The sequence below is a fragment of the Papio anubis genome, chromosome 5 (genome assembly GCF_008728515.1).
Source record: "Papio anubis isolate 15944 chromosome 5, Panubis1.0, whole genome shotgun sequence".
Taxonomy (NCBI): Eukaryota; Metazoa; Chordata; class Mammalia; order Primates; family Cercopithecidae; genus Papio; species Papio anubis.
The window spans coordinates 139174344-139198715 of NC_044980.1; the positions used below are offsets into that span (position 1 = coordinate 139174344).

Below are 24372 nucleotides of genomic sequence, written 5' to 3' on the forward strand. Positions count from 1 at the left end.
GGGAGGTATTCTTGTAATTAATAATATATTATTTAATAACATGTATATAGAGCTGAGTGGTGACTTGACTCCTGCTACTGTAAAGCTAGGGAATAGCGGCTTTTCACAGCAACTGTGCAATTGGTTTAGGCAAGACCCAGGTCGATTTTGATTGGCTTGCCCAGTGGAAATGCTCTCCGCCTGAGCTACTACTGGCCAATATGGCTCCACAATTGGCTCTCCCGGAAGCCGACAGACACGTGGCTACCGCAGGCCGACCCGAACGTGGGAGGACTTAGTTCTGCCTACCGCGAGAGGGCGCCGGCGGTTCCTCACTGCTAAAATCACATTTCCCATAAAGCCCCCGAGCCACCAATCAACTGGCTGTCTTCATACCGCTTTCAAAGTCGGCGGGCCCCTTGCCCAATAGCAAGGAAGGTACCGCCACCATCTCGAAGATTGATGGAAATATTAACCAACCACATCTCAGGCCTCTGCTATCTCCTCCTCTCTTGTTGGGGATTGACGATTTTTCTAGCCAATAAGGGACGCTGGGTCGGCGGGTGGATGAACGCGGCCCTCTGTAATGGCGGAGCGTGGCGGGGACGGGGGCGACGGTGAGCGATTCAACCCGGGGGAGCTCAGGTAAGGGACGCTGTCCTCCCTCACATCTCTGCTCACGAGAGCCCCAGGGGCTAGACCTGCCATGTGGAGATCCGGGGCGGACGGTGGGTAGCGGAGCCGCGGCCGCCCTGGGCCAGGACCGCATGGGGCTTAAGAAGGGGGAAGGGGAAGGTGGCTTGAATGAGAGCCGGGCCCGGGCTGGGCCAGGGCCTCCTGCGGGTTCTTCGCCTGCTTCCTAGTGTTTTCTTGGGGCTCCGCCGCCCCTCGCGGCCTGCGGCCAGCCGGCCGGGCCCGGTGCTCCCGCCTTTGGGCCCCGCCTCAGCCGCGTGTCGCCTCCGTCTCGGCCGACCAGTCTGTCTCCCGGCCGCGTTCCGCTGCGGGCCTGGTTTTCCTCATCGACGTCCCTGCACTTCGCAGTTACTTCCCTTGTACCGCTCGCCACTTCTGGCTAAGCCTACTCCACGCCCTCCCCGGCCATTTGGGCTGCCCACGTTTGCCCTTTCATTTCATCCCCCTCATCGCTTGCCTTTCTTAACTTTAGTGGCTTTTCTTCCTTTTTTCATCCCTTTATTCCTTATTATTCTGTAGTAGTGAGTAACAACAACAGTAGCAACCGCTTATTAGGCACTTACCGTGTGCCAGTAAACCCTTTACTTAGGTTTGTCTCCTTTAATCCTCACGACCACCTTTTGGAGTAGTTGCTATTAACATTTTGCAGTCCACAGACCAGAGGCATCTTCAGTTGTTACTCGCCCATCTTACGGGTGAGATAACAGCCTCGTGGAGGTTGAGTCAGTAGAATAAGATTGCATAGGCGGATTTGTGGCTCCAGGAAGTGGCTTGAACTCAGGCAGTCAGGTTTCAGAGCCTGCAATCCCGATTGGCATTCTATTTGTCTACTACTCGTGCCATTTCCCTGACCAGTGCAGTGACCTTTTTTCCCCTGGAACCTCAATGCCTATGAATTTGTAATTAAAATTTGGTAAAATAAGAGTGACCTGGAGAAATCTTTTGGTCAGTGGTTTTTGAGGAAAAGAGTAATGTATTATGCTTTATGTGTATATGGTACTTTTTTTTTTTTTCTGTATGGGAGAAATGGCATTTCGGATGTTCAGCTCCTATTCTGAATTGTGCTGTTGTCAACATTTGAAAATGAAAAAGGGCAGTGTAGATTATGAGGACTCTTGATACTGTCTAGAGCTTAAGATGAAATTGTGTAAGGAAATGGGTATTGTTATTCAAGGTTTTAGAAGAGGAAAATGCCTTTCAGGTTCTGCATGGCCACACACACAAATCCCTACCTTGGCAGAAATTAAATTTTGTCTTATTTCAGAGACGCATCTGAAATCCTTTAAACTCCTAATGTATACAGTATTAATGAGTGATCAAGGTGAATTGTCAGGATCTTCCAGTATTAGCTATGCCAAGCTTATTCTTGATTTCGATCTTAAAGGGAGGTTATTTAGCTAGTTTCAGATGGATTTATTAGGGAACATTCTTTTGCATTTTAGAAAGTATCTTTCTAAAGCTTTTAAAAACATCCTTATTAATAAAGCCGTTTAGACTTTATTAATGTTGCACAACTGATTTGAATAGGGCTTTAATTTGCAAATGAATGTGCCCTGTTGCAAATATTTTATACCGTAGCCTCTTGGATTGGAACTTGCTTGCAGAGCATACTGTACAGATCTTTATTTTAGCATTTGTTATGAAATTAGGTGTGTATGTGGCCTCTTTGATGGCAGAAGTTGGGGCTTAATTTTTGCATTGTATTTGTATCCTGAATGTACTTCATGGCGTGTCTGTTATAACCTCCTGACAAATGAGATATTCTGTAGTTATGTTGTAAATAAATGAAGATAGGAGATTTAAAGATACTTCACTTACTGGGCCAACATTTATTGTGTACTACGTGACAGTTGCTGGCAGTAGTTCCCTGAACCAGACCAAAAAAAGACGTTTGTCCTGCAGGAGCTTCCAGCTTAAGTAAGAGCCATCTAAATTGTAAATGAAATCAACCACATCAGATGATTAAATCTGCCTGTAAGTGTGAAGTGACTTACACAAGGTCGCTGGTAGTTGGCAGGGTCTGGACTAAACCTCAGGTCTCCTCAATCACAGTTTATAGAATTCTCCCCTCATATGTCAGTAGCATCTTTTTATTTCTTGCCCCTCCAATTAAAGTATTGTCTTTAGCATTGGGGAGATTGCATATCTGGATAGAGTACTTCTGTTATAGAAAAATACCTTATGTTTGTATTTCCGTGATCTTGTGAAATATTTTTGTTATTTTTATTCATGCAAGTAGGCTTTTGTTATTCAGAAAGGTTGTAAGTGGTAGGAATATAAACCACAATAGATGGAAAATTTATAGACATTCCAAATGCCATTAAAGTAACTTCCAGAGTCATTTGTGTAGATCCTTTCCCTAGGGCCTTTGTTTACCTATCAATACTTAAGATACTTGCAATCTAAATTTTCTTATCTATAAAATGAGAATAAGAATATTCTGGTGTTATCACTGACTAGCTGCCTTAAGAAAATTATTTTTCTGTGCTGTCATTTCCTCTGTAAAAATGGTGCCAAACTTACCTTATTGGGCTGTAGTGAGGATTAAGAGTTAATATGGGTAATGTCTGTGTAACCATACTGGTATATAGGAACTTTACTATCATTATTAAAACAATAATGTGTTTTAATGTGTTGCAACAGTATACTAAAGGGAACTATATACTAGTGGCTAAAGATAATTCAGAAGTAAATGGGAGATTTCTTCATAGCATTTATCATAATTGAAAACTCAAATTGAGAATAATGAGCCTGCAAGGGCCTGGAGAGGCTAGAAGTGGGAAAGCAGTTTGAGCTGACATTTAAACTTGAGGCTGAATAATGAGACGGAGCTAGTTATGTGAAAATCTGGGGAAGAACATGCCAGGCAAAGAGAACAGGTGCAGAGGCTTCAAAGTAATAAACTTGAAATATTTAAAGGAAAAGACTAGAATTTGTGGAAAGGTTAATGTGGGCCAGGTAATACAGGGCCTGATAATAATTATAGTAATAATAGCTAACATTACTAATATTAATACTATTTAACACTTCCCAGTACTATTACTGTACTAATGTTACAGAAACAGTAATAATAGCTAATAACTTAGATAGCACTAAGTGCTAAGCACTATTCCAAGTACTTTATTAGCTCATTTAATCCTCACTGCAGGTTCTGGTGAGGTGGTTGTGATGAAGCAGTATGATATGAAGAGCCCAGCCCATGTTCTGTGTGTAATTAACATCAGAAAATGGCAACTTTAGGCTATTCAAAAAAGGAAATTATGTGAATTTTGTCACCATTTTAGTGGCAGACTTTTGAAAACCATCCCAAATTAATAGTGAAATGCCTTTTACAGATAAACACTGCTAGGTTTTGTGGGGGAATGAAAGTAATGATAGTTGAAGTAGTTTACTATGTACCAGGTACCACTCTAAATGTTTCACTGGGATTATCTCATTGAACAGAGATATCAGATACCTTTTCTGTTCCTCACTCATTCACATCTGAGGAAACTCAAGACTCAGAAATTACGTAACTAGCCTGACAACAAAAGATAGAGTCCTAACAGAGCTTTTTTATGGTTCTGGATCTTAAATAACCAGGAAGTATGAAATTGTACAGAAATGAATACTGTAGACTTTTTGAAAAAGAGGAGAGGCAGATGGAAAGAAAATCTAAGAGTAGGGTACGTTATTAACTCTCAAGCCTGAAACAGTGTCTTTCCTTGGTGGTCAACTTTTTTTTTTGCCCTGAAAGATTGGACATTCCTTCAGTAACAGTGGCCTCTGTCTTTTGGGGATGCATATAATTTGAAAAAGACCTTTTGACTATTTTGATGCAATCCATATTCTTTCTTTTTTTTTTTAGACAATGTCTTGCTCTGTCTCCCAGGCTGCAGTGCAGTAGTGTGATCTTGCCTTACTGCAACCACCACCTCTCAGGTTCCTGCTGTTCTCCTGTCTCAGCCTCCCGAGTAGCTGGGATTACAGGCAGGTGCCACCACATCCAGCTAATTTTTGTATTTTCAGTAGAGAGGGTTTCACCATGTTGGCTAGGATGGTCTCAAACTCCTAACCTCAGGTGATCCACCCACCTTGGCCTCCCAAAGTGCTAGGCGTGAGCCACCGGGTGGCATCCGGCCCACATTCCTTTTTAACTCATATTTTCTAACCTTTGGATTGTAGGATCATTTGCAAATTTGATTAAATGTACTTGGTATAGTAGTTCTGGACTTGTTTACAATCCTGGTGTAATCCTTGTTATGCCAGGATTGTAAACAAGTCCAGAAGGCAAATTAGTTTTTTTTTTTTAATTTTTAAATTTTTTTTGAGACTTGATTCTTGCTCTGTTGCCCACGCTGAAATGCGGTGGTGCAATCTTGACTCACTGCAACCTCTGCCTCCCGAGTTTGAGTGATTTTCATGCCTCAACCTCTCAAGTAGCTGGGGCTGCAGGCGTGCACCACCACGCTTGGTGAATTTTTGTATTTTTAATAGAGGCAGGGTTTTGCCATGTTGGCCAGGCTGGTCTCGAACTCCTGGCTTCAAGTGATCTACCCACCTCTGCCTCCCAGAGTGCTGAGATTACAGGCATGAGCCGCTGCTCCTGGCCTAAATTGGTTCTTTATTAGGATTTTTTTGGTGTGTCTCAGAATTGAACTATGATGTGGTAAATTTAGAGAAAGTTCAAAGGGTAATCTATAAGCAGAGGGTTGAAAAATGTCAGAAAGTTGAAAGAGCCTGGTAAGGAGAGACTATAAGAATGATTTTTTTCAAATATGTAAAGAATATAAATGTTAATTCCTCTCTTGAGGACAGAAATGTAGATTTTTTATGTATAATGTAGATGTATAATAGCTACTGGGAATACCATGATAGGTAGTCAGTTTGGGTACAGTATCACCTAGGTATTCAGTGGTTCATGCAGCAAATACTGATATTAATATTTATTGAGCCCTGTTATGTACAAATCTGTGTGCTAGGGATACAAGAGTGAACAGAATTCCTACTCTGAAAGGGGCATTTGCCTGTGTTTGAATCCTCTATTTTGTTTATTTATTTATTTTTGAGACAGACCCTTGCTCTGTTGCCCAGACTGGAGTGCATTGGCACAATCTCAGCTCACTGTGACCTCCACCTCCCGGGCTCAAGCGATTCTCCTGCCTCAACCTCCCAAGTAGCTGAGATTACAGGCGTGCACTACCATGCCCAGCTATTTTTTTTGTATTTTTAGTAGAGATGGGTTTTCACCATGTTGGCCAGGTTGATCTCGAATTCCTGACTTTGAATGATCTGCCTGCCTTGGCCACCAAAGTGCTGGGTTTACAGGCACAAGCCACCATGGGCCACCTGAATCCTGGCTTTAATACTGAACCAATTGTTTGGCCTTGGACAAGTGACTTCTTTGCTTTAGTTCTTTATCTGTAAACTGAGATTAATAGTATCCATCGGGTTGTTTTGATGATTAAAAGACTTAATATTTGAAAAGAGCTTAGAGCAAGCACTGCCTTGCTCATAGTAAGCACTTTTAAGAGTTAATAATTCTCTTACAAAAGCACTTGGGGGAAGAGAGAGATAATACTATCTCGTGATATTACTTATTTGCTTAAATGCTGTGGAGAAAATACGTAGGGTGTTGAGAGTGAGAGGTGGTGAGGTAGTGTGCCCTACAGGGAAAGGCTTTCCCTTTAGATAGAGACTACTGATCATGTCCTAAGTTACCCCCTGCCCCCTTTAAAAGGTTTGGAAGTAATTTCAAACTTACAAAATGTCGCAAAAATAAAGCTAGAGTGTATTCAATGTTAATATTTTACCTTTTCTGCTTTATTATTTGTGTGCACACATGCCTCCTCTTTGTTATTCTGAACTGCGAGGGTAAGGTGTACCTATGGCTTTTTACCCCTCAATACTTCAGTATTTTCTAAGAATAGAGATACTATTTTACTTAAGTACAGCCTAATTATCAGCTTCATAAATTTGTAATAATACTTTAATCTGTTGTACATATTCCAGTGTTGTCAGTTGATCTGGTAATGCCCTGTATGGCGTTTCCTCCTGTTATTACAGAATTCAATCTAGAGTTAAAATTGTGTTGTTATTGGCCGAGCGTGGTGGATCATGCATGCAATCTCAGTACTTTGGGAGGCCGAGATGTGCAGATCGCCTGAGGTCGGGAGTTCGAGACCAGCCTTGCCAACATGGTGAAACGCTGTCTCTTATAAAAAAAAAAAATTGTGTTATTGTGTCTCTTTAAACTTCTTTAATCTGGAGCATTTCCACGCATTTCTTTGTCTTTTATGGATAACACTGACATTTCTGAAGAATACACATCCCCCTTTTAATAGAAAGAACATTCCTTCTGGCTGGGCGCTGTGGCTCATGCCTGTAATCCCAGCACTTTGGGAGGCGAAGGAGGGCAGATCAGGAGATCAAGACCATTGCCAACATGGTGAAACCCTGTCTCTACTAAAATGCAAAAAAAAAAAAAAAAATTAGGCGGGCATGGTGGCGCACGCCTGTAGTCCCATCTAGTTGGAAGAAGAATAGCTTGAACCCTGGAGGCGGAGGTTGCAGCGAGCCCAGATTGCACCACTGCACTCTAGCCTGGCAACAGAGTGAGACTTGGTCTCGGAAAAAAAAGAAAAGAAAAGGAAAGAACATTCCTTATTCTTATTCTGAGTTTGTCTGATATTTTCCTCATTATTAGATTGAGGTTATACATTTTTGGCTGGAATAGGTGATGTTGTATCCCTCTCAGTCACACATTATTTGTCCTTCTTAGATGATAATTAGTTTTGATCACTGGGTCCAGGTATTACCCAATTTCCTTATTACCTAGAGTGTTTTGTTTTGTTCATCCTTTCTTGCAACTTTAAGCAGCATGTGGGTAAATACTTTAAGATCATCCAGATAACCCCCTTGTCTAAATTTTTGCCTAGACTCGGCATCCCTTGATCATTCATCCAGACTAGATCATCCATTGACGTAAGTTTTTTTTTTTTTTTTTTTTTTTCCTGAAATGGGGCCTTGCTCTGTGACCCAGGCTGGAGTGCAGTGGCATGATCTTGGCTCATCGCAACCTCCATCTCATGGGTTCAAGTGATTCTCCTGCCTCAGCCTCCCCAGTAGCAGGAAGTACAGGCGTGCGCCTCCATACCTGGCTAATTTTTGTGTTTTTAATAGAGATGGGGATTCACCACGTTGGCCAGGTTGGTCTTGAACTCCTGACCTCAGGTGATCCTCCCTCGGCCTCCCAAAGTGCTGGATTACAGGTATGAGCCACCGCACCCGGCCCATTGATGTAGTTTTTATCATGATGGTTGCAAAATGATGATTTTCCAACTCCAGTTAGACTTAAGAACCTTTTAAATTTGATGTAATTAGAGATCAGTAGCTACATTTTTGTAATTTTAAGAAAGAAAAATTTATTCCTTGCTCTCCCACGTAGGATGGCCCAACAGCAGGCCTTGAGGTTCCGAGGTCCGGCTCCCCCACCAAATGCAGTGATGCGAGGCCCACCACCTCTGATGCGACCTCCTCCACCTTTTGGTATGATGCGAGGCCCTCCACCACCACCACGGCCCCCCTTTGGACGTCCTCCTTTTGATCCTAATATGCCGCCAATGCCTCCTCCAGGAGGGATACCTCCACCTATGGGCCCTCCACACCTCCAGGTAAAGAATGTAGAGGTTGCCATTTCTTTGTTGGCCTCATTATCAATATTATATATGGGTTTTGACTTAAAAACTTATATTCTTAAATAGTTTCAGTTTGTAGGAAAATGGGAGCTAAAGAGAAGATCCATATATTAATATGTTTCTTCCAAATTAGTGGTAGCAGTAATTACTAAGGAAATTCACAATAGAACTTTAAATGGTGATAGAGAAGTATATGTATAAAACCAGGAGTCAATAGTTTTTACTTACCTTTAGCTCTGTGAATTGGCTTTAGTAATACATCTTCTTTGTGGGAAATGAAGTTTGAAATCTTAAGATATTTTTGAGTGGAGAAAATTTGTTTTCAATGATATATGTTGCCAGCAAGTCTAAAAATATATGTATATATATTCCTGAGTAGTTATTGTCCCCAGGAAAGTGACAGCAAACACATTTTATAAGCACAGTTGAATTTTTTTTTCTCCCCTGCGGGGAAAAGTAGGGTTATCTTACTATTTTTGAGAAAGATTTATTAGGGGATTTCTTTAAATAAAAACACTTGTGGTATTTTAACCTGTGGCATATATCCCTCTCCATTGTATCCAGACTTGCTGTCTGAAGTGAGGTCATGAAAGTATCAACTCTCGAATGTCTCATTTTGGGATTGTATTTTTTTTATTTGAGTATGTATCTATGTTTTCTTAGTTTAGCCTGTATAATTCTGAAACCAAATAAATATAGTGGTATCATCTGCCTTCTGTTAGCTTAGACAGTGAAGAATGAATTATACTAAAAATAGAAGAAGACAATGATGTGCCATTTAAATGATGTTAACTCTGTTTAGATAGGATTGTGGTTATGAAACAGACAGGTTTTAATACTTTGCTGAATAATTTTATGGCCTTCCAAATAACGAATAGCCTCTCCTTCCTTTAAACACATTGTTAAATGGTTTTATATTTGCTTCAAGGTTAGAATAAGAAATAGCTTTTTAACTTATTCTGGTATAATCTTTAACATGTGAATTTGTTCTAATTTGTGCCTTTAAGAGTTAAACCTACTTGTGGAGTATTATAAAATGTAATGAACTAATGTAACCCTCTCATTGAAATATATCAAATGTTGTGCTGAGATACTTTCTAATGTTGTCATGCCTTTCTCGGTCTTGAAAAATTGTGTGGCTTTACTTTTTATTAAGTCCAAGTGATTTTCAGCCAAAGGCTCATGAAACATTTGGGATAGATATTTTATGTAACTTAGATCTGGTGTGCTGACGCCTGAAAGATACTCAACTGATACTGAAAGATTGGAGTATGGGAAAGAAATTTTTAGGAAAGTAAAGTACAGCTTCACATTATTAGCATAGTTTGAGTTCTATTATCCAGATTAAGGTGCTTTTGATAATTGAATTTTAATGTTACTTATAGATTATAGAGGAAATCTTTTAAATCCCTGCTCAAAATGTTTTTATAATGTCATAGTGTCAATTTTTTAATTTTGAAACTCATTTTTATGTGCAGTGAAAACTTGTTCTTGAAGGATTCTTCAAGAAGCTGTGGAGACAGTGATGTGCCTGGTATTAAAACAGTATATAAAAATCAATTTTTTAAAAAAAAAGTAATCCAGCGCCGTGTGTGTGAAAAGCAGAACATATAGAAAGGGGAGAGCAAAATTCAGTGACGGTGTTATAACCCACAGTTGACCACTATTAGTAGTTTGATGTGTTTCTTTCTAGTTCGGTAATTTTTGTTGCAGACATTTTGCTTCTACGACAGGTGAATGTATTTGAATAGACTATAAAACTAGTTTCTCTTACAGTGTTTTACTTTTGAGTAGAATTCAGTAATAATTTGGAGGAAAAGTAATTAAAGTGACTGTTACTGTCCTTGTGAATTAACAGAGACCACCTTTCATGCCTCCACCCATGAGTTCCATGCCTCCTCCTCCGGGTATGATGTTTCCACCAGGAATGCCTCCTGTGACTGCTCCTGGTACTCCAGCACTACCTCCTACGGAGGAGATATGGGTTGAAAATAAAACTCCAGATGGAAAGGTAAATTATAAAATATAATTTAAGTTGTCATTTTTTTGACAGAGGAGTAAAAAAGAGTTCTGGCAGATTGAGATCAGTGATATTGTCAATTAAGAATGAGCCTTGGGTAAGCAGGGAAATGGGGTAAGACTCAAGGAGAAGCTGACTGGATTCGATTTTTGTGCAGCAGATATAAGGTTGCCTGGAGTGCTAACACACATTTACCTGTGATTCTGGAAGCTTCTGGTCACTTTGGTACCATCTGCCTAGCACATACTAAATTTCAGGCTCCTAGAAGGAAAGCAGGTGTTCAGCATATACTGCATTGTTTGCATAACTGGTTTAGGCACATCGAGCCATTCTTATCAGTAAGGGAATGTCAACCCTCCTGAAATCCAAGTTCTCAGACTACAGATAAGGGCCAGCGGGGCTTTCTATGGATAGCTGTCTCAGGTCTGTTACGTTAAATTTCTGCATATAACATGGGTTTTCCTTTGGGTGTTAAAAATACAATGTGCTCATTGTAGAAAATTGGGCTGTGGGGTGGAATTACTTATTTTTTTTTGTTTTGTTTTGTTTTTGTTTTTTGAGATGAAATTTTACTCTGTTGCCCAGGCTAGAGTGCAGTAGTGTGATGTTGGTTCACTGCAGCCTCTACCTCCTGGGTTCAAGCAATTCTCCTGCCTCAGCCTCCTGAGTACCTGGGGTTACAGGCACCTGCCATCATGCCTGGCTAATTTTTGTAATTTTAATAGAGACAGGGTTTCACCATGTTGGCCAGGTTGGTCTCAAACTCTTAACCTCAGGTGATCCCACCCACTTCGGCCTCCCAGAGTACTGCTGGGATTACAGGCGTGAGCAACTGTGCCTGGCCCTAAGTTATTTTATTTTTTATTTTTTTATTTTTGAGATGGCTTCTTGTGCTGTCACCCAGCCTGGAGTGCAGTGGTGCGATCTTGGCTCACTGCAACCTCTGCCTCTTGGGTTCAAGCAATTCTCCTTCCTCAGTCTCCCGAGTAGCTGGGATTATAGGCGCCCACCATCACGTCTAGCTAAATTTTTGTATTTTTAGTAGAGACGAGGTTTTACCATGTTGGCTAGGTTGGTCTCGAACTCCTGACCTCAGGTAATCTGCTTGCTTCAGCCTCCCAAAGTGCTGAGATTACAGACGTGAGCCACTGCACCTGGCTATTTTTTATTTTTGAGATGGAGTCTCTGTTGCCTAGCCTGGAGTGCAGTGGTGCGAACTTGGCGCATGGCAACCTCCACCTCCTGGGTTCAAGTGATTCTTTTGCCTCAGCTTCCCGAGTAGCTGGGATTACAGGTGCCTGCCACCACACCTGGCTAATTTTTAAATATTTTTAGTAGAGACAGGGTTTCAACATGTTGGCCAGGCTGGTTTCAAACTCCTGACCTCAAGTGCTCCACCTGCCTCTGCCTCCTAAAGTGCTGGGATTACAGGCATGAGCCACCATGCCTGGCCCTATGTTATTTTTAAACAGCTTTAAAGATAAAATATGGTTCCATTATTGTTTTTAATAATAATTGACAGATTTTATGATAACCATTGATTTTTTGCTTCCACTGCAGGTTTATTATTATAATGCTCGGACACGTGAATCTGCATGGACCAAGCCAGATGGAGTTAAGGTCATTCAGCAATCAGAACTGACACCTATGCTTGCAGCCCAGGCCCAGGTTCAGGCTCAGGCCCAGGCGCAGGCCCAGGCCCAGGCACAGGCCCAGGCCCAGGCGCAGGCTCAGGCGCAGGCGCAGGCCCAGGCCCAGGCGCAGGCCCAGGCCCAGGCGCAGGCCCAGGCTCAGGTCCAGGCCCAGGTCCAGGCACAAGTACAAGCACAAGCAGTTGGAGCTTCCACCCCTACGACCAGTAGCCCAGCACCTGCAGTATCCACTTCAACGTCGTCATCCACCCCTTCCTCTACCACTTCTACCACAACAACTGCTACTTCAGTTGCGCAGACAGTATCAAGTGAGTACCACCCAGCATGTGTTTTTATATAGGGGCTAGAGAGGTGAACCAGTAGGGGACTACATTTCATATTGATCCCAGTGTTTCTGGTATTATCCTTTAATACCAGAATTATTTAAAGTACATTTTTGGCACTAAAACTTTTGGGTTAGAGAAAAACAGGAATTTATATTAATAGGAGAAAGTATTTGCCCAGTTGCAATTCATGAAGCTAAGTTGAGAAAGTGCAGAGTTAGCTGTTCCGTTTGGCCAATAGTAATGCCGGGCATTGTGGGCTTGCAAAATAAGTGTACGTCTTGGTCCCTACCTTACAGAGTTTCCAGTGTTCCTAATTGAGGAGGCAAGAGTAACACATGTGAAACAATTAGATATTGGTGTGCAAAACTATACAGTGAAAAAGATGTAAGAATTTGGGAAGTGGAGAAACGAGTGGGTGGACTATATGGGTATTTATCATGAAGGAAACAGAGTAGGGTTTAAGTAGGTTCACAGGTAAGGAAAGGATTTTCAGATAGGAGAAGCAACATGAATAAAGGTTAGGAAAATGATAAGTGTAGTTTATGGGGTTTTTAGGAAACTTCTGAGGTGAGAGGGTTTTATTTTGAAGGGTCTTAAGAACTAGGCAAATAGGTAAGACAGGTACCGGGGGTCTGTATAAATGCAGTATTTTGCAAGTTTTTTTGGTGTTGGTTTTTTGGGTGGTGATGAAATCAGGGAGGTTTATTAGGAACTTCTCAGTAATCTCTTTTAGAGTAGTTTCTAGACTGGGATGCGAGTAGGTAAATTGAGGAGTTGCCATAGAAGGCAGCAGTCAGAAAGGCAGGAGAATTTTCAGGTATAAACTCACAGAGGCTCAAAGAATAGATCTTTTCTGAAAAGGTGAGAGTTGATTAATAGCAGATTTCAGGGATGAAGAGAGGGACACAGCTGTTAATTGGCTTAAAAGATTGTCATTAATATGAAAATATTGCTTTCTTTTTGGGAGGTTTCTTTCTTTTTTTCTTTTTGTATTAATATACGGATATTACTCCTCACTCTGCAGGTTGAGACTAAGTCCAAAAGTACTTAAATAATGATTTTTAAAAATTGGATTATTTGTTATGAGACTTGTCTGAAGATACACAGCTGTTCCTACAGTTTGATTATAATTTGTATTATTTTACTACCAGGATAATTGATAAGAATCAAGAAAAAAATGTGGGTTTTTTTTGTGATTACTTCAGGGACTTGGGAATTATTAGTGTGTAAGAAATACGTATAAGAGAGAAATTAATTCACATTGGCTTCAAATTTGAATTTATTTTATTGATAAAAAACAACTGAAGAAGTTAAGTAAGGTACATATAAGACGGGGATAGCCTTTAAAGATCCTGTCAATGGTTTTTAGATAGTTTGTGGGGGAAATGTACTGAACAGGAAAATGTGAATAGTGTTTTACAAGTCTTTGCTTTTGTAGCTAAGGTGAATTTTGATATGAAAGTATAACAGTCATACTAGCTAGTTTGTTAAGGGTCTTTACCTTTTTACAGGCTTAGTGCCTCCCAAACCTCTGGCAACGCAGGAGACTACCAGTTTTTATGGGGGACCTGTGGCAGTAATGGGAGAAGGGGATTAATAAAAGCAATGTAGTTTTATGTGGAGGGTCTGTGTTGCTTAAATTGTCTTTCCTGCGTTCTTAGAAAGGAGAAATAGTAGTACTTCATTTTGTTTTAAGAAAAGTGATTAGCTAGATAATTTAACCATACTATATGTAGTCCATTTCTGTTTTCAGAGTGGTGTGTCAGTAAGCTCATAGCTGTCTTCTGTCCTGTTTGTCAGTTTTGCTTTATTCCTCAGTGATTGGAGGACTTTATTCCCAGAAATATAAAATAGCAAAATCATATTCTTTTTACTGCTTTTAAACATCAATTTTGATGTTGTCTACGTATTCCAGTGTCTGTTTTTATTTTACTTGATTCAGTATCATAAAGCGTTGTCATACTGCAGTCTTAATATTTCTCGGTTTATTATATATAGTCACTTGTCTTTTTTAGTTAAGATCTGAGACTGGGTTAGTATATTTTGAGGCCTAGTGCTTCACTAGTCGCTTTAGCAAATGAAGTTAGTAGGAATTTACCCACTGAAGTCTTAGATACCATTCTCCCAGTTTCCCATTATTTTATTGCTTTTGTTCTTTTCCTGTCATGACTCATGGCTACTAATCAAATTCAGAAAATGCTGTGCTGGAAAGTAAGAGAAATGGGTTGAAGAAATATTTTTTTGTCATCTCCATTTGTGTTCTTTTCCACTTGAAATTTGATGCCCTTATTTATTTTCCTGACTATAGTAGTTTGGATCACAATTTTAGCAATTATCTGAATACTATAATAATATTTAAGTTTTAATTTTCTGAACTACAATATAGATCTATGGGGTAAATGGGACTAAAAATTAAGAATATATTTTAATCCCAGTTGAGCATAAACTCAGTTTGTGCAAATTTGTGAAAAATGATGAAGAAATCCTACTTCTCAGGGAAGTTGGGAACAATGACTAGATACGTTTTCAGCCATTATAGTGGATTACAAATGCTAAATGGTATATGTATGGGACTGGGCAAATGTTGCATGTACTTTGTATTTTTCACACTGTTATAAAATTATATTAATATGATACTGTACCCTAAGGCTAGGTCTATGCTAGACCAACAATTCATTCCTGGGCCCCTGAAGATACTTGTTTGGCCCTGCTGTCTATTTAGCCAAGGTGAGTCCCTCATTAACAAGTATGAAATTGCTCACATCTTCCCAGCCTAAGTGAGTTTTTCATTATTAGAAGCTAGAAAAAAATACTGACAGATTTTGTTGTCAGTTGGATTATTGGGTGGTTTGTATTAAACAGTGTGCTTTTGTTTAGAACAAAATTGGTATAAAGATTGGGAAAGCACTGTTTTCATTTTATTTCATTTGACAAATTCATTCTTAGTCCAATACAGGTAGACATTTTTTTCTTTACATCAAAAAAAGATGAAGTATTTGTTACCAATGAATTACCAAAATGAATTTTATTTTGGAACTAGACGGGTTATGAATAAATAACAAAATTGTTTTGTAACGTGAGAATTGAAACTTTTTGGAAAGTATAAAATAAGGATTTTAGTTTTTAGTTTGATTTTAAATGCAATTGCTAGGGATGGAATGTTTTATTTTCGATATTTAAAAATAATGTGTTAGCAGACCCCGAATGATCCGGAATTTCACATTTTCCTGGTCTCTCACAATGGAAACCTCAGTTTTTTCATTTTTTAAAAATAATGAAAGAAACCTGAGTTGTTTTTGATTCCATTCATTCATATCCAGTTAGTCATTAGTTATTTGCTTATCTTTTTCTATTCTTTTCTTCCTATGCATCTGTGAGGTTAATTCATCAAATGAAACCTGTTTATTACTCTTCCATACAGGAACCTTTAGTTTTCTATATACCCCATTTACCTTCACGAAGTCACACAAATAATGCGAATGCATTCTTATAAAAAGTTCAAAGTCTAACAAAACATATATATTAATAGTAAAATGTGAAAGAGGCATATTAATGTATTTTAGCTTGTATTCTCCTAGATCACATTAAAATGTGAAAGAGGCATATTAATAGTAAAATGTGAAAGAGGCATGTTAATGTATTTTAGCTTGTATTCTCCTAGATCATTTTCTCTATATTACTTCAGTTCTGTCCTTTTCCTACCCAGTTAAGGGCATACACCTTAGCCTTTTGTTCAAGGCTTTCTAATTTCTGCTTCTGGCCCACCTTTCCAGCCACACATGGTTTTGTTGGTATGCCTACTGTTTCACTCATTAACTGCTTGCCTTCAGTTTTCTAAACAATTCCTTTTTGTTCTTTACTCTTTGCCTTTATTCATACTTTTCTCACTAGTTTATTTTTTTCTTCTTCCCCCCTCCTGCTATTTTCCTTGTTGAAATCTTAATTTTTCAAGGCTCAGCATCCCAATATAATTTCTATACCCTCTCACAGTTAGAAATGTTCTTTGGGTCTTGATTTATACTGCTATATGTTTATCACATTTTACTTTGTAAATTTCATTTAACTATTTTCAAGCTTCTCGAAGATGAGACCTTTTGACAGATTTCTTGCAGTGCATAGAATGGTCCCTTAAATAGTTAAATTACTGAATGCGTGAATGAATGAATATAGTAAAATGATTTATGAAGGAGTGATACATGTTTTTGTTTTATCTTTTATCAGCACCCACAACACAAGATCAGACCCCAAGTTCTGCTGTTTCAGTTGCCACGCCTACAGTTAGTGTTTCAACTCCTGCTCCTACAGCTACACCTGTGCAAACTGTTCCCCAGCCGCACCCTCAGACGTTACCTCCTGCTGTTCCTCATTCAGTACCTCAGCCAACAACAGCAATACCTGCTTTTCCACCAGTAATGGTACCTCCGTTTCGTGTTCCCCTTCCTGGCATGCCAATTCCACTTCCAGGTAAACCAACAGATTATAATAGTCTTTCCAGCTATGTTTTCATATTGTCAGTTAGTTTGTTTTCATGTGTCTGTTGCGTTTGAAATTTGCCTTGAATCTCACCTGTTTGAAACGTTTTTGAAAGATTCATGGCTAACTGCAATATTTTCTCTTAAGTTTTGGTAAATGTCCTTTTTTTGTTGTTGTTTACATGTCCTAAAATTAGAGCCACATTTAAAGCTACACTTATTTTGAATAATGCCCTCAACGAGTTAAAAATGATCATCTTTTCATGTAAATAATGTTCTAAATGCAATATTTTTGAAGGGTTAAGTCTATGAAGTTGAGAAATCACGTCACAGCTTACACAAGTTGGGTGATTTATGTACAGTGCACTGTTGTAAGCACGTTACATGCATTAACTGCTTTAATTTTCACAACCATCTTATGAGATAGGTACACAGACAGGTTAAATTACTTGCCCAACATCACATAGCTAATAAGTGATGATGCTGAGATTTGAGCCTGTGCCCTCCACATCCAGAGAGTAAGCTATTAATAACTATGCTTAGTTATTAAGAAAAAGCTAAGAAATTTTAAGAATTTAAGAAAATATGAGTGACTTAACTATAAAACAATTCATGTAAAACAGGAACTAGAAGGTTCCCTTGTAACAGTTATGAAGTAAAGCATAATGTGCATAATTTAAAAGTTTAAATTGTTATGGTGAATTAATGTGTTATATTGTCTTAAGAGACGTCATTAAAACTTCTGAGAAAGAATTAAGAAATATTGTGGAGTGGAACTCTTACCACAGGGTTTAAAAATGATAGTGTTGGGCATTCCAAATTTGAATGCATTAGTTTTTGTCAAACACATTTAATCCTTGATCCATGGTTCATTCTCCTTGTGTTATAGTTGAAAGTTTTGGTACCGGGCCGGGCGCGGTGGCTCAAGCCTGTAATCCCAGTACTTTGGGAGGCCGAGACGGGCGGATCACGAGGTCAGGAGATCGAGACCATCCTGGCTAACACGGTGAAACCCCGTCTCTATTAAAAAATAGAAAAAAACTAGCCGGGCGAGGTGGCGGCGCCTGTAGTCCCAGCTACTCGGGAGGCTGAGGCAGGAGAATGGCCGGAACCCGGGAGGTGGAGCTTGCAGTGAGCCGAGATCGCGCCACTGCACTCCAGCCTGGGCGACAGAGCGAGGCTCCGTCTCAAAAAAAAAAAAAAAAAGAAAGTTTTGGTACCTTAGAGAGGTCAGGTTCACAGGGCTAGTTTGTGGCAAAGGCGAATAGAACTTAGGTGCCTTATCTCTCAAGTTCACATTCCACCCACTTATTGCTACTTTTTAATACTTGTTTCTGTGTAAGAATAGAGTTGTGATACATCTGTTTCTTAGATTTGCATACATCTTAATTATCACTATTGCACTGGTTGTCTTTTTCTTTGTGACCACTCTGAAAAGGACACGTTCAGATATACCTTGTCAAGAAAGAAACTAAACATTTCAGGTATTTTTTTGATTTGGAAAACCTTTTATACATTGTTGATGTAGTGTTAGATAATTAAATGCCCATTATGTGGTGTTTAAGAAATTCAAATCGTTTACAAAGAAGAAAACAAAAGATGTTTTTTCTACTGTTAGGGATTATCCCTTTTCTAGATTAAATTTAAGACAAGCAGCTGGATACTTTTCTCTATATGTAATTTTTCTGGGAAAACTAAATGATAGATGGAGAATAGCTTGATATTTGTCACAACCTCTTTTTGTAATTTTGGTCTGCTTTAGGGTTAAGGACAGTATTAAGACCAGATCGTGGATTCTGAGTGATCCGAAGGAGCTGGGGTTGCTAATTTTGTAGAGAGAAGATTGAGAGGTAGCATGATAATGTTGTTTAAGTATTTTGAAAGGCTGTCATTTGAACAACTTTTGCTTTTCTTTAGAGGTTCTTAATTAGGACTAGTGGATGAAAGGTACACAACAGCAAAATTTATTACTATAGAAAGTAGAAGTTTCTCACAATAAAATCCCTCTGGCTTTAGCTTCATTTTGATGTCATATTTTCCCCTGTTGCTTGCTCCATCATTAAAAAAATTTGGACAGGTGGTGGTGACCATTTGAGTCACCTAATGAAGCAATACCTGTGAAGTTTGGCAGTAGAAAGCATTTAATAAACAGCAGCCATTAGTGAATTTTGGGGGTCGGTTGGAAGAGAACTTGAATTGGATAGTCTTAATATTTCTTTGGAGAGAGTGAGTGTCATATAAAGTGATATATTAGGCCAGGCACAGTGGCTCACGCTTGTAATCCCAGCACTTTGGGAGGCCGAGGCAGGCAGATCACCTGAGGTCAGGAGTTCAAGACCAGCCTCAACATGGAGAAACCCCGTCTCTACTAAAAATACAAAATTAGCTGGGCGTGGTGGTGCATGCCTGTAATCCCAGCTACTTGGGAGGCCGAGGCAGGAGAATTGATTGAACCTGGGAGGCAGAGGTTGCTGTGAACCGAGATCACACCATTGCACTCCAGCCTGGGCAACAAAAGTGAAACTCCATCGCAAAAAAAAAAAAAAAAAAGTGATATATTAGTATCAAATATTGGTTTGTTTATTAAGACTTTTTGGTATTAATATTTGTTCTCTTTTCTCATTTTCCCTTTTAATTCAGTCCTACAAGGTGTTTAGTAAAAAACAAGGACAAAGGAGACTTGTTTTTCTCTTCCCCAAATCTTTGGTTATACAAACAATGAGATCTGTGTCTCCTGGTTTTTCCCTTTTAATTCAATTCAGCAATAAAGTGAACGGGAAGGATTTGTATGTAATTTGTGTTGGAGGCTTAATTTCTTTTTGAAATAGCCTTGTCTGGGTTCAGTGAGGATGATTGAGGAAGGGATAGTCAAACAAGATGAAGGGAAGGAGTGGAAGAATTAACTTAACTGTCAGTGACATTGGAATCATCCAGAATCCTGAATGGAATTTTCTCATTTCTTAGATGATAATTTGAGGACAGAGTTGTAGGAAAATTGAACAAATGCTCCCTTTAAAAAAAAAGGTTAAAAATTTAGATTTTTATTTTGTGAGTATTCACAATCTGCATGTAATCACCTTGAGAGAAACTTCAGTGTATCCTTTTAGCATGAGAAGAAACACAGGACCTTTCTATATGGTCTGTATGTTGATAGTCAAATAGAAGAGTTCTGCTAGCCCAACTGGTTTTCAATAATGGTGGTTAAGCCTACGTATGAATAGATTTGATTTTCTTCTGCATAAGTTGTATAGTTAAAATTATTTATTGGAAGGTGGTTTTGGAGAACAGTCTTTAAGAGTAAAGTTCATATGTTCATAAGAATTGAATTTCCTGTGCTGAGTTTAGTAGGTTCAGTGCTTCTGCAGATGGCAGTATTTATACTAATTAAACTTAATACATGCTGTAACTTCGTTACCCAAATGAATTTTTCCATTGCTTTCTTTCAAGATTAGGGAAAATAAAATTATACATATAACTTTATTCAGCATGCTTTCCTCATCCAGTGTTTTTATTTTAGTTTAAAAGTTAATAGAAAGTTTACTTTAAATATTCTTTATATAAAATAGTAATTAAGAAATAAAGGTACCTTTCAATAATTGACACTATTTTTGTTTGCGTGTGTGAACATAGTTAAATTTTATACAAACCCAGGAGTTTAATTTTACTTTTAGTCTCAGAGGTAGGAAAAATTTTTTTCCTGTCCTTTAGTGGGGAAAATAGTTTATTGTTACTATTTTTAATTTTTACAGGGTACCAAACTAAGCTTAGTTTTTTCAGCAGAAAAAAATAAAAAAGTAAAAATTACTGACCCTATACTTTTCTTCAGACTTTGGCCTTTTCCTCTAAAAGTTTTTAATTTCCTCAGTTATTCAGCCTTAGTTTTCCAGCTTTTCATTCTCTTTTTAAAAAGTCACCATTGTAATGCATCATGATGAGTCTTCATTCTTCTAAGAACTGTACATAATTTTCATTATTTAATACAATTACTACTTCTTTAGTCAGCTTAAATGATAGAAGTTTTTGCAGCTATCAGCCCATATAGTCATTAGTGGTATTAAAGGGGCTGAATGTTTCTTAATGTTTTCTCCTGCTTCCACAGTGTTCCAAGCCCATGGGGTTCCATAGAGCAGGCACTAAACATGGATATTTTGGCATTAGTGAAATGCTATCTTCCTCTTCATCTTTGCCTTTCTTTTATTTAAAGTATTGTTTGCAGTGGAATATTTGGATCCATCTCATACCTTACTTTCTTCCTCTCCTCACCAACCCTAGCTTATTCCTTTTCTACTTCTGCATGGTTGTACTCCATGCCTCAGCTCCTGCATGTAGTTTCAACTTAGCAGCAGCATAGAGAAAGTGTCTTGTCGGTGTCATGCTGCATTTGCCTTTTACTGGTGTCTGAGCAATGGCAGCATGGGTTTGATGTCCTGTGGGAAAATGACCCACATGAGAATTTGTTATGTATGTGTAATGAAGGGGCTTTCTTTTGTTGAATTTAAACTCTTGAGACTCCTTCAATATATTCAGAGCTGGTTTGATAAAAAAAGGTAATTGATGCTATCATTTAGAATTAGTGTCATTGGATTTGGCAGCACTTCCCACAAAATGTCAAACAAAAAGAAATTTTACTCCATTCTTGGTCTTTTTCATTGGAAATAGCATTCTAAATTGTAGTGGTAAATTATTTCCCTGAATCCCAGTGGTAGCCGACATACAATGGCAGCTTTCCAACGTATGCTTGCTTATCCATTTTACAGGTGTAGCAATGATGCAAATAGTCAGCTGCCCGTATGTAAAGACAGTCGCTACCACCAAGACCGGTAATTTTTAAAACCATCTTAGTTTGTTTTGTCTGTAAGTTGGCATGGTAGTGAATGTTGTTGTTTATCCTTTTATTTATTTTTTGCCCAAGTAAGTGGATTTTTTTATATTTTTCTTTTTAATGAGCAGTATAAATGCAGTTGTCATATTTGGCCAACACTTAATTTTCCCAATTGCCTGTAGTATTAGCTTCTTTGGTTCACAAAAACAAATAAGGTCAGATCACTTTGTATCTTAATTTATGTAATAAGTGTAAACAACTTCATTCTCATATTCATAACATTTAATTTTATTTTTGATGTGTGTTTTTAAGTTAAATATAAAAAAATCATTTCCATGTGTAAAGTGATGTGATTATGCTTGCATGCTAGTGAGTATATGTGTGTGAATACATGTGTATAGTATACATTTTAAAGTTACTGAAGTAAGATAACTACCTGAAACTTAAATTTTAGTATAGGATTTGAGGACTTTTTTTTTTCCAGTTTTGATTCACATATCCTTATTTTAATAGTATTTTACTTATATATTACCAACTTATTTTGCTGTCTTGTAAAAAGTGTAAATCTTGGTTTGTCTTCTAAAAAGTAGACGAGCTTTGCTTTCTCTTAGGAAAAGAGTAAACAAAGGGTATAAGGATATTTGAGTTAATCATTCAGAGTTGATAAACTCAGTCATTTGCTATAAAACTGAGAATATTCTTACCCTTTTAGTTACCTTAAAATTAAAAATAATTTTGCCTCAGGAAATATCTGTAGTAAATATGTTTGTTGTCTTCATTAGAATTTGATAAGTTATCTTTATAAAAATATATTTCTATTCATAAGTAGAGAATATACCATGTTTTTAAATATTTATTATGTTAAGATTTTTTCATAAGTGAGACCCAAATTTCTGACTGTTTTTAAGGGTTGAATTTCTGTGTCTAATTGAATTTAGGCATTAGAACTAAAAATCCAGGGAAATAGAATTAAGTGGTATTTATGTCACCTTTTTATATGATTTTTGTTTTGTTCCAACTGGTCCATTCATTTATTAATATTTAATAGAAAGATTTAGCTCATATTTTAGAGATTTATTTTGTATTGCAGTTTGATGCTTGGATCTAATTTTTTATTATTCTTTTTTTAGGTGTATTGCCAGGAATGGCCCCTCCTATCGTACCCATGATACATCCCCAGGTTGCTATTGCAGCTTCACCTGCAACCTTAGCTGGAGCAACAGCAGTTTCTGAATGGACTGAATATAAAACAGCAGATGGGAAGACATATTATTATAATAATAGAACATTAGAATCTACCTGGGAAAAACCCCAAGAACTAAAGGAAAAAGGTATATAGTGGTTGTAATGACTTGGGAAATAGTATAAACTGTAATAAGTAGAATGGTATTTAAAGTTCTGAGTTAATTTCTTTTTAACATATTTGAGGGATTTGCTAATTACACAGTCGTTGGATTATTTTTACTGAATTGATAAATATTTATTTTAAAAACTAGTTCTACTTACATGTTATCATTTTTTCCATCTGGAGAAATTGTTATACATATGTACATATGTATGTACATATTTTTACTGTTAGGAATTTTCTAATTATATTGCATAATTATTGTAATCATTATTGAGATTGATAATACAGATCGGGAAGGAATGTGTTTTTTTGTGTGTTCTGAAGAAAAAAATTTAGGCCCTTAGAATCTTAGATGTAGAAGATTCATAATTTTTTATATCACAAGCTCCTGTTATTACTGTTGTTTTTAAAATTTGGGACAGAGCCTCACTGTGTTGCCCAGGCTGGTCTTGAACTCCTGGGCATAAGCATTCCTTCTGCCTCAGCTTCCCAGGTAGCTGAGGATTATAGGTACATGTCAGTGTGCCCACCTCATCAAACCCCTTTTTCTATTCCTAAGTATCTTAGTATCTTATCCCTTTTAGCAAAATAAATGATTGCTACAAATGATATATGAATGACCTGAAAGATTTAATGTCCCTTCGAAATCAGTAGGTTGTCTTCAAATCAGAGAGTTAACCTGATTGGTGTAGCAAGGTATTTGAAGTTGAGCATTACATAAGATTCAAATTAAAGATATTATAAAGAAGGACATTTTATGTTTATGGTTAATACTTGGGAATGGAATATTTTAATTGCTTATTCTCTGAAAGTTCTTAGAAAATTACATCAAAACCTTTGACATTATCTTAATTTTTTAATAGAAAAGTTAGAAGAGAAGATTAAAGAGCCAATTAAAGAACCCTCTGAAGAGCCTCTGCCAATGGAGACGGAGGAGGAGGATCCTAAAGAAGAGCCTATAAAGGAGATAAAGGAGGTAAAGGGCCATGACCCATTAACCTGGGAGCCACATTAATTGTTTCCTACAGCTTACTTGTATGTGAGTATCTATTTGATAGATTTAAAAATAATTGTTATAAATTTGATCTCTGAAATTTTAAGTTTCTTGCAAGTTCTTAATTCAGTTTTTTCTTTGAAAGTGTCATTAAGTTACTTCTTGTACTGAACTGAGACCCATAGAAAGACAGGGCCTTGGACCAGAGCTTGGACCTGATCTCTAACCTTCTGACTTATAAACTGACTGGTATTTGCTAAAATTATAAGTGTAACTTCTTATTTGGAGAATGTTAGATATATTTTATCTGTCCTTTCTGCTCTTGTGTTCTTGCATAGCCAGATCCATGTATAGCACTAAAGGAGTTTTTTATTCAGTGAAGGACCGTGG

General features: G+C 38.0%; 1 protein-coding gene across 11 annotated transcripts in view; it reads left to right on the top strand.

Moving 5' to 3' along the window:
- Positions 1-339: 339 nt before the first annotated feature.
- The window catches only part of TCERG1 (transcription elongation regulator 1), a 63972-nt gene continuing 39939 nt past the window's right edge, over positions 340-24372 (top strand). For 8 of the 11 annotated variants that reach the window (XR_004183845.1, XR_004183846.1, XM_031666522.1 and 5 more), the window contains exons 1-8: positions 340-624; positions 8099-8324; positions 10207-10359; positions 11929-12328; positions 16568-16810; positions 21576-21638; positions 22771-22971; positions 23852-23964. Coding sequence is in view for 9 of the 11 variants with exons in the window: in XM_031666522.1 (XP_031522382.1) it covers positions 566-624; positions 8099-8324; positions 10207-10359; positions 11929-12328; positions 16568-16810; positions 21576-21638; positions 22771-22971; positions 23852-23964 (1458 nt within the window). In the remaining 2 variants the exon portion in view is untranslated. The remainder of the gene's footprint in view (positions 625-8098; positions 8325-10206; positions 10360-11928; positions 12329-16567; positions 16811-21575; positions 21639-22770; positions 22972-23851; positions 23965-24372) is intronic. The other 3 variants (XM_031666523.1, XM_021939839.2, XM_021939842.2) reach the window with 1 other exon arrangement.